Source organism: Monopterus albus, unplaced genomic scaffold, assembly GCF_001952655.1.
Source record: "Monopterus albus unplaced genomic scaffold, M_albus_1.0 scaffold32.1, whole genome shotgun sequence".
Taxonomy (NCBI): Eukaryota; Metazoa; Chordata; class Actinopteri; order Synbranchiformes; family Synbranchidae; genus Monopterus; species Monopterus albus.
The window spans coordinates 52,810-64,180 of record NW_018127912.1 but is presented as its reverse complement, the minus strand read 5'-3'; the positions used below and the strand labels follow the sequence as shown (position 1 = coordinate 64,180).

At 40.4% G+C, this 11,371-nt stretch overlaps 1 protein-coding gene across 4 annotated transcripts in view; it reads right to left on the bottom strand.

The window, feature by feature from the left end:
- septin9b (septin 9b) overlaps positions 1–11,371 on the bottom strand; it is a 69,405-nt gene that overhangs the window by 26,552 nt on the left and 31,482 nt on the right. Inside the window, exon 1 of one of the 4 annotated variants that reach the window (XM_020597030.1) lies at positions 3,218–3,376. The exons of the other annotated variants lie outside the window; for them this stretch is intronic. Coding sequence (XP_020452686.1) covers positions 3,218–3,272 — 55 coding nt within the window. The 5' untranslated portion in view covers positions 3,273–3,376. Of the gene's footprint in view, positions 1–3,217; positions 3,377–11,371 lie in introns of those variants that run through there. 4 annotated transcript variants of the gene reach the window in all.

Here is an 11,371-nt window from a genome sequence, read left to right as displayed (position 1 = left end):
TCGCTCTGGGTGGTGTCTTGCCCCGCTCCCCGTGGACGTTTGCGTCTCCGCGAGCTGATCCGCTGGAGTGAACCTGGCTCCTGGAGTCTGTACCATTCAGGTTCAAAACACAAGGTCAGACAATTACAAGGGAAGAACTACAAGCAAAGACGTAAGGTGTGTGAATATGCGTGAGTTTGTGTATACCGAACCTGCAATCTGCGTCCTCTATATCAGCATCTGCGTCACTTTCCCCCTGAGGGTCAGACAAAGCACACTCCTCCTGCAGAGAAAAAACACAAAGATTAAAAAATGTGCATGCATAGAGAAAGTGTGAAGAAAGACACAAATTATGCACATATATTATGATGGCAGCTGTTAAAATGGGTAAAGTATGACAACTATTTTTCTTTTGAGAAAAAATATAATGCCTTTTTCACTGTATCCTGCTTTTATGTTGCTGTCTAATCAAACACCAGTGAATCATCACCGACTGCAACTATACCACAAATGACACATAATGACGACATTTGTCTGTGTGAGTGTGCTCATGCATCACAATTTATTATTACCGCTGTTATTATGCATGAATCAGTTGACACCTCTCCACATGGCCAATGAGCTCTTAAACTGGTAGTTACATCCTATCTCCTGACTAGTGGCTTATGTGCAAAGACTGCTACCTACCACTAAATGACATACTGTCTAGGTTTACAACCCAAAGTTGGATCTGGTTCAACTTTTGCCACACCAGATGATGACATCACCTGGCAAATGTGGGCGCCCACAGAAAGAAGACTTTTGTTTACCCTGTTAGCATGAGTATTCACTATTTAATATGGGCCACCATAATAACACACCATGTGTTTTCCTTAGTTAGGGTACTGGATGTTAATGAAGCTGACTTGACTCGTCACAACGTGGCCTACACACCTACAATACTCCCCCTGCAACCCCTCACCCTCCAGCCAACGTAGCCCCTTGTGTAAAAACACAGCAGGGAGTTGCGTTTTACCACACTGTCTGAATGCCCACTAAGTGACATATGGGAAGATGTTTTCTAAGAATAGAGTTAAAGATTAACAGGATATTTTTGTTTTAAAATCATTTTAATTTTGACCATCTAGATTAGAACAAGACAGTGATTCATTTGTTCCTCTGTTGTTCTGGCTCAACTGTTTTCCATCAGCATACAGACTGAAGGCCCGAGAGATGTTTTCACAGCACAAATGCTTCCTTCCTGTGAAACCTGGAGCTGAATGTCACAACTTTGTGGCTTGGTTGGAAATATACAGACATATGCATGCATCTATCAGTGTGTGTATACTGTAGATGAGGCAATCTGTGCTGAACACTCTTGGAGCATTCTTTCAATATTGGTACCGCTTTCCAGACCTCATGCACTCTACTGAAAAACCATGCGGTACATGATTTAATGCAGTCATTTTACATTTTGATTAATTTTACACAACTGACTCTCAGTGGAGATTAGTTTCTCATGTCCAGAGTAAAAATCAATCGCCTGCATGTAACATAATACACCCATTTTACAGTCATTTTTCTTTTTGATGAGCCTTGGTTCACTTTTAGCAACCACTGCTGTAGCCTGTCAATATTTTTTCAGCTAATATTAATAGATTCTTTCAGACATGCAATCAAGTCTGGAAACTGTCCCAGCTCACAGGCCTATATCCAGCGTAGAAGCAGGACAATAGTAAATGTTAACTGCACCACAAGACTGAGGAATACGCACTGTATATCTCTTTTTATCAAAGAAAAGATTTTTCATATAGCTGTCACTAAACAATAAACAACACTGACAGTATGAATCCCACGACCCACCAGTGTCACAAGCTGCCATGTCTTCCTGTGGGAACTTAAGATTAAAACAGAGGTCTGCTGTACTAGCATTGTTTTATTAGTCCTGAAAAGAGCCAATAAGCAGATTGGAACAAAAAAAGTATGGCAAATAAATTCAATTAGAAGCCAAGCTTGGAGATTAAGGAAGGGCAAACGCAATGGATGTGTGTATTTGTGAATGTCTAATGGACAGCTGTCATCTAAATTAAAACAAGTATATACCCTACCATACTCTGTAGAACAGGTAGCTCTTTAGTAACTTAAGATTGATTGATTGAGATATCACATCAGAATGTCCCTCTATATTCTAATTACAAAACTCGTTGCTACTCTGCAAAGCTCAAATTAACTGTTTCAGTTCATTTCAACTGAAAACACTGGGTAGCATCAAACCATGTGCAGAGGATGTACGGAGCTGATTAACAGTCACATCTATGACTCAGTGGACTGAGTGACTCAGCGACACACACTCCCCCCTAAAGAGAGGCAGAGAGCTGAGAGAAAGGCAGAAAGAAAGGAGAAGGGAAAGTAAGAGGAGGATTTGGGAGGGGTTAGGTGGGGGTGGTTGAAGAGTAAGGAGCAAAGGGGAGAGTGGGAAAAAGGAAGAACATCTGGCTTGGCGTGGATATCTACAGGGAAGATAGCTGGGTCTGTTGGAGACTTCCTGTTGTCCTGTTTTTTTGCTGTGGTTGCTCTGCTCCCCCGTGGTTCGTCTCTACACCCTAAAGCGGCCTCCCTAATTCAACCTCCCCCTTTGCTCAAAATCACTGAATACACATTAACAGTACTGACGGATTGAGAGTATCTCTGTTGGGCTACTTCACATGTTGACACTAAAATACTTCACTCCTCAGGGGTTATTCCTCAATGGCTCAGGCATGTACTAATGTAAAAACTCTGTTCTGTTTTTATACTAATGACCAAAAATAAGATAAATTGGGCAGATTTTGTGGTCTGGGCATTTGTTTAAAGTCAAGTACTTTCCCAGGCGGTCTGAGAGCTATCACCAAACACTTATAAAGAGATTGAGAAAGAAAAGCCTTTTAACTAGCATATGCTCAAAAGAATCCACTTCTTTTATATTGTTTTCTATCAAATTAAACCATAACATTTGGGAAACAGTTTGTTTCTAAGTATATTAAAGAGGAAGTGCAAAATTGTTCCTCACAGCTATAACAACGAGGTTTGCAATGAAATGAAGAGACAAAGATTTCAATCAGCATCTTCAGATTCTTGGCATCTATTTCCCACATCTCCATCTGAAGAGGATACATCGTGCCTCAATGTGAGTGGCCTTAATGGAAACCAGTCCTCTCTTCTGCCTCTGCAGAGTGATAGTTTAAAACAGCCAAGCTCTCCCACATAAATAGATACTCACAAAGGTTTTCCAGCGGTTCGTGGTTGTTGTCTGCCTCACTGCAAGTTGAAGTCATTTCAAGTTTTAGCCTTTTATTTTTTGTCACTTCTCTTTCTTGCTTCCAGTAGGATTGATGAGGCAAGCCTCTTAATATATCCCAGCCTCTGAGCTTTATGTGGCAGCTGCTATTAAATTCTGTACAGTTTTGTAGACGAACAAGAGCTAGCTAATCCAACTAACTCTGCTTCTCTATGGACACACACTAACATGCACTGTCCTGGAGTCAAAGCTTTTCCTGATAAACAGTAAACACAGCAGCGCCAGGGGATCAGCCTTTGGAGAATCCCTGGCCCCTCGCTGGATGTGCAGGGGCAAAGGACAAGGGATGACTCAACTCTAACAGCAAAAAGAAGACAGAAGCAGCTCTCTGGTTAAACTATTTCTGCATGTCTTCCAGAAACATCTAACCAAATTATGCTAATTATGTGTAATAAAAAGCTCCCATGCACATACAGGGAAGCAATAAAAACAGAGGGAGAATTTCTGCTTTCATGAACCATCATGGTTTTGAACAGGACATGTGGTATTACCAGGACTGCAATAGAAGGAGCACTCCCTACTGAATAAAGCCATTTTAGCTATCCAGTACGTTAACATAAAGTAACTCATCTGAAGCAAGCTGACCTTTAACCATATTTGAAGTTGTGTTTACAGTTCCTTCATGTTCCTCCTCTTCCCCTGTTTGATGTTGGTGTCTGCAGTTTGCTACGCAGCATCATAAAAACTTTAAGCAATGATGTTTCTCAAGAGATGACATAAAAACTACACTACTTACGTATGAACTGTCACATCCCTAAACCATCACAGCTAACATCAGTTATGGGATAAGATCCAGTCCTATATCAGCACTGTTTCTTGGCACTTTCAAAGTCTGAGCCATTTACTGCACCATTATGACTCGAGTGTCCTTAATGATTCATTAAAAGTTACCGGTACATTCCCAAATGAGAGACTAACCATTCAGTCAGCTAAGCAGCATGTTTGCACAAAAATCATTTAACTCATCCAAATATTTAAGGTGTGAAAGGTGAAGCACAAAAAGATCCACATTGGATTCATACAGAAATAGAGATGGGAGACTGCACACCTGAATTTCATGCCGTATGTCTGTAAAGTTGACATCCTGTACTTCAGTATCACTTGAACACATCCCAGTGACCCGGTATGTTTTTACTGTTTCTTGGTAACACCAGTCCTTCTGGGGTAAATTATGTCACATTCAATCATGTTTTAAGATTTAAACATCTGTGGTTCCAGGCAAGATTTTTTATTTATGGAAAAAAATCCACAAAATCTAGGTTACAGAGGAAATGTTGATTTAGCGGTTTTTAAAGTGTGCCGTCCTTTACATTTCCACTTTACAAGATCACATCTAGGAATCTACACTGTTATAGGTCCCACTTGACAGAGAGAAAACCATTTAAACCCTGCTCAGAGTGCAGGCCAGACTCTCTGTGTGGGTTTCGCATGCTGTAAGTTGGCAAAGCTTTGCTATCAAAGCAAAGTGATTATCTTTTATTGCTGGAGAATCTATACAAGCTAGTCCAAGAAACATCCCTTTAGCAAAGTATTATTATGACCAAACAAAGTGGGTCTGAGTAGTAGTAATGATCAAAATAAGGCTATGATCAAGATTCAATGACAAAACACCAGTATAATCATAAAAGCATCTTAGAATAAACTATAGGTGTTGTTAGACCCCTTTTAGAGTCAAGGAAGCAGTCTGTGTTAAGGAGACAGGTGCTACCACCATCCATTGCACAGTATAATCTCAAAGTAACTGGACCATCAATATGTGGTAGCCTTATGAGTTACAGGTACAAAAATAATTGTGTTTTTTTTTATTAATGATTTAATAATCTTGGATAAGGGGAAGAAAATGGTTGGAAGGATGATTTGTTGATAGATTAACCTTTTGAGAAAGTTTAAATATGACAAATGAAACTGGGGCTGTTTGACAATCAAATTATATTACGGGGAAATGCAGAAGAATTAAACACGTGCCAAATGTCAACATGCGAGCCATCCGAGCGACGATTCGCTGTGGCGACCCCTAAACGGGAAAAGCCAAAAGTGAAATGCAGAAGAATGCGAAGAAATGTGCAATACAGGGCCAGACGTTTACACCATAAAAACATATTGAGAGTATGTTGAAATAAATATTTTCATAAAGATTCATATCTCTACATTTGTACCTCTAGCTGTTTCAGTAGCAGCAGTATGGCAGCGGAGAAGTGGGCTAAGCAAGGGAAGCTCGGTAGCACATTTCATTCATGGGCCAGACATTCAAGTAAAAAAACTGTGATTTGAGTAATAGGGAGCTGTGCCCCAGTAGGGCTTTCTGCCTAGCAATGCCACTAGGACACTCACCTGCATAATCATTTGTTGTTGGTATAACATACGGGGGCTGCAGGCTCTCATTTACCAGTTTTCACACATGCTCACATTAGACAGATACACACACCCTCACACATGAATCCCTCTGCCCCCTCCTTTTCTCTCATCTAGTCATTTCAGCAGATGGCAGGAATGTGGCACAAATGGCCGTTTGTCGGTACACACACACACACACACACACACACACACACACACACACACACACACACAAAACAATTACTGTCTTTCCAGAATGTCTTTTATCAGCCAACAAGTGGGTCAAACAGAATTAGCAGAAAATGTGGTGTCACCTGAACCTTTCTTCTCCGATGAAACCACTTCACTCACCCTATTTACAAGTGCGACTACATCAGAACACCAGGGTCAGCAAAGAGGAACAGTTTTTGTCAGCTTCAAGTCTGCAATTACATTTTTCTGTGTGCTTCTTGATGTGGTGATGTAATCGTGCAATCTGAGGACAGGTACTGTAGCTCTGACTACTGGCTCCAGTTCAATCCTCCCAGGTCAGCTACATATGCTTGATTAATGATACTGGGAAAAAAAATTATGGCTCAGATTAGGCACAGTGTTTTTTCCATGTAAAGACCTAACTCTGGTGATATGTGTTCATTTTCATGGCCAAGATAAAATACATGATTTTCTCATTAGTTTTCTGGACAAAGAAACCCCAGCAGAGTCTCATATCCGAATAAACCGGAGGGACGATTCAGCCGGAGACCAACCAGATAAATGCAGATGATATCAACTGAGACTAAACGTTATCTGGGTTTGCTTCATCTTGCTCTGATGGCTCATATCCTGCTATTTGTCTAATCTAATAGCAGCGAGTAAAGGTCGATACAGGTGATTTGTGTGTGTGTGTGGTTCAGCTACCCACAAAAGACACGTGATCATTCTTACAAAGCTTCAGTTTCAGTCTGTGAGGAAACAGGGTGTGCATATGTACATTTGAACATGTGCGTGCTATTATATGTATGTAAAGGTGAAATATGTGACTATGACAGCTTCACAGCATGCAGGAGAAAGTGATAGAACAGAAGACAGTTAGTAGTTGTGGGATTTGGCAAGATGTCTAAAAAGGACAAAAGTCTTTCTGCAGTGGTGGGAAACTTCTTTAACCCTTGACTTCCCCCAGATGTTTAATCTAAACTTCCAACTTCCGAAAGCCTGATGTGGGGAAGAGGGGAACTGTGTGGGTGTGTGGTGTGTGTAGTGTATCCATCCACTTGTGTGTTTATTTATCTGGGACAGAAGGACTGTCCTTTCCCATTTCTCTCAGCTACTCCTCCTCCAATGTAAGATGCTCATTAAAGAAAGGAAATTGTTTTATGTCCTGCTCTTTTAGTGTCCGCATACTTCAAAGAGCTACAAGACATTGTTTAATAAAATGAGTCTTTGATAGTGATATATTGGAGAGCTAAAAACGTTTGTCAGATATGAACAGGAAACTATTAAAACGGCGTGGTCCAAGCTTCTGACCCTGGAGTTCTCTGAGGCAATGTTATCAGGCTCAGTCCACAGACCCTCCAATGTAAAGCACACTAATTCTTTTTATTTTTATTTGTAAATAAAAGCGGCTTAAAAAAAAAAAACGAAAAGAAGAGAAAACAGGTATTTTTCCAGGCTGTTTAACCAGTATTACCTGTCACATACTGCCTCCTGGTGGCTCACTTAGGAAGCACACCCACAGTGAAAACCTATCCATCCATTAGCTATACTGCTTATTCCATTGAGGGTCATGGGGACCAGGAGCCAATCCCAGCTGACACTGGTCAGAGGCAGGGTACACCTGTGACAGGTTGATAGTCTATCATAGGACTGACACGCATTCACACCTACGGGCAAGTTTAGAGTCACCAGTCAACCTAACCTGCATGTCTTTGGACTGACGGGGGGAAGCAGGCATACCTGGAGAAAACCAATGCAGGGATGAGGAGAACACATCCAAACCCAGAACTGTCTTGCTGTGAGACAACAGTGCTAACCACTGCACCACCCCTATAGGGAAAGTCATTCAAGTGAATGTGAAGTGACACTTGTCATGTTTATGACTGTGTGACATGTTTGAACTGAAAAGACAGGCATAATAGTTCAGAAGCTCACTGGCTTCAAGAAAGCAAAACTTTATGTTGTAGCAAATCAAAGAAACAGTCAAGCACAATCTGTGCCTCAGTGTAAGAACATCATCATGAGATTATCTTAAGGCAAAGATACATTTGATTTTATTAAAAAAAAAAGATTTAATTTGCTCTATCTTTATATATTGTCACACAATATCACAAGGCTATCAATGTCACAACATTGTCTGCTGTGACTGTCTTCATCAAAAATCTATAGGAGCTTAGATACATTAGGCAATGAGGCATTACCTCATTTTAGCTCATAATAAAAGAAGTGCTGGTCCTGAATCAGCAATACTTGGACTTTTAGCATTTAGGAGTGATGGCAGAGGGTAAGTAACCTAGTTCTAGGAAATGGTCTTTGAGCAAGGGAAGTTCTTGTCTGTTTCTTTAGATGGGCACATCAATAAAATCCAAACTATGAGGCATGTGACAGAACAAAACTAGATGTTATGGTTGAAATGATCATAATGCCATCAACTTACCTTCAAAGCAGTCATGCATTACATCAGGCCAACACTTTTCATGTGTGTAAAACAAAAACTCCAATAACTAATTTTAGACATCTGCAGACCAATAACATGAAGAGGTTATTATTCTCCTGGAATTCAATAAATGAATTCCTGCCCGAACATGACGTGTCTGATGTTTATAATTAATTATCCTTGGTTTTTATGTATTTATTTATTGTGCTGGAAACTGGGGAGGGATTTCTCTAATCCCTTTGGTTCCCCTCATCCCACATATCTTTGGAAACATGATATTTTAACTTTGCAACCTACAAACAAAGCTGAAGCTAAACTAATGTTGTGATATGATATGAAAGCCCTGGGCTGGAATAGTTCTGAATTTCCCCAGACTGTGTCTTAAAGTGTATGGCTACTGCTCAGCCTCATAAAGCAGCCACATTATTCAAATTTCACAATGATGATAGTCAGCTGCGGTTCCCCATCAAATCCACATTTTCTTTGCCTCCCTCTGTTTCCTCTGGGTAATTAGCCAACAGGTCATGCTGACTAATGATTTGGGATCAGTCCAGAGTAATTACAGTGGGAGATGACTGGCCTCAAATATGTCTTTGCCTCAGGGTATTTGTGTCTGTAGGTATGTCGATGAGAGACAGAAAAACTGCAGCAAAGATTTGAGAAGGGGAAAATGTGTTAGTGTGTGTGTGCGTGCTCTTTCCTGACCTGTGAACAGGCAGAGACCAATCACCCCCTGCCCTTTAGCTGGCCCCTCCTCCCTGTTTTCAGAAGGTCAGTCCAAATATAAGATAAATGGCTTCACTTGTCTCTCACAATGACTACACCGTGATTAGGAAAACTGATGTATTACAAGATAGTATGTTTATTCAGGCAATATAAAATACTGATTCCAGTTCAGCTTATAGCCTCGTCCAGGCTGAAATGTTCTTTACCATCACAACAGGAAGACAGGATGCAATGGGACTCCTCATTAACGTCTTTTAAATACACATTTCTTAATTATGGCTGAAAGCAGCAGCATCTACACACCGAGTTCCTTGCACTTCCTTTAGTGCTGGTAAACTAATCCAGTTCAGATGGACAGACAAATCCATCTCTGCTGTTTGAACATCTTTTTCTTACTTATCACAACAAGACATTAAAGGAATTGCTAAGTGAGATTACTGGATGTTTGCCCCAGTGATAACCCACCAGCTGGCATCATCCCTGTGATATCTACTCTCATTACAGTGACCCTCTCTATCTAAAGATCCAGTCAATGTAAAACCAAGGAAGTTTGTCTTTGGTGTTAAAATTAAAGCAACTCTTTGCTTCCACGCTCCAATATAGCAATTTTTAAAAGGACACAAGACCAGATTTTTGTCTCTTGCTTCATATATTAATCCACATTAATGTGCTACTAAGTTTGAACATGGAAAAAGACTGGAAATAAGAATGTGTAGGTGAAGAAAATGTGGTTACATTTTAAATCTCATCCGAAAAATAAGAAGTGTATTTTTTCTGACCACAAGTGGTCAACACTTTTCTGTGTAGAGATGTTAGATAAAGGTCTTTCTGCAGTGTTTGATGGATTGATGAACAGCAGGGGTCACCTGTCAAGATAAGGCTCCACCATCTGGCTGAACACACAGGAGCAGACCAGATACCGATCACAATGAGTCTGTAGCCTGAAGTGAGCCTGATGCTCGGGTTTCTCTTTGTCATTTTCCTAGAACATGCTACAGCAACATTACTCACTGATTCAAAAACATGACAAAAAGATTCTGCTCTTGCTTCTTCCATCAGAAGAATCTGTCTGACACTTAGATTCAGTGAAATAAAAGAATCCATTTTTAAGGTTTCACATTATAGCAAATGGAATATTGAATGAAGACACTGACTGTCTCTCATACTGTGAACAATGCAGATTGATATAGTGCAACTGACACATAAATGTAAGAAACCCGCAACATGCTAATTTCAGAAACCGTAACCTCTGTTGACATCAAAATGACATTATTAATCACTGATCCTCCAGCTGTTCATTCTAAAGTACGTGTTCACCCCCCATTCTCTCGCTGACCTTTTATAGAACATCCCAGTGTATCTCACTCTTTGTGAGGCTTAGATCAAAGTAGAAACGGATACTGGCTAGGAAGCTGACTGACTTAGATCACATGAGCCCTGAGAGAGGAAGGGCACTGCAGTGAGGTCACACAGCGGGGGAAACAACTGCTGACAGCATGGAAGGAAGCACCGGATACTCTGTGTGTGTGTGTGTGTGTGTGTGTGTGATGTCATTTCCTCCTGGAAAAACTCAGCAGCCAGGAAGGCAGCTTATCTAAACTTCTAAAAACAAAAGAACATTAACTAATGCTGTAATCAAAGACTGAAGAAAACATGTCTATAACATTTTTCATTATTTAGACCCATTCTATTAATTTGGAACCTTGGACAGCCACAAGTGCCTTGCTTGAGAATCTTATGCATGCTTAGATATGCTTTAAAAGTAACCCAAATCTTCAACAAACAACTAGAACAGGATCACTGAGGGGGTTGGGGAAGATACATGTAAAGCACAACTTTTCAAGTTACCACTTCTTACTGGAAGTAGTTGTTAAAAAAAAAAAAGAAAAGAAAGAAAATAACAAACTGGAGCCACTTGACAGTTCTGGCTTCCAAGAAGCTGTTCTGTACATGCACACATGCTCTTACACTGGAGCATCTGCTTATGAGTTTGAGTCCGCAGGAGTTCACACTTCTGCAAACTATCCTCATATGCCTGCTACTGTTCAGCACTGTTCAGCACATGAACAACAGTAAGTTGGAGACATTTACAACACTGTACATTCAAACCACTGGTGTGAGCTAATAGGTCTGTCTATAAATAATATATTCACTCTGCACTCAAATACAGTGCAGAACAGGAATAAAATAGTCAGTCAACAGGTTGGAAAGGGCACCATTTAAATGAACACCACAAATCAATTACTCACAGATCAAAAAACCAAATATACAAGGGCCTTGTCTCCCTGTGCATCAAACTACTCACGCACTGTCCACACACCATAAAATTGGCTAAACCCTGTTTGGAAACGATACAATAGATAGGGCACACATTGCTAGGTAAACCT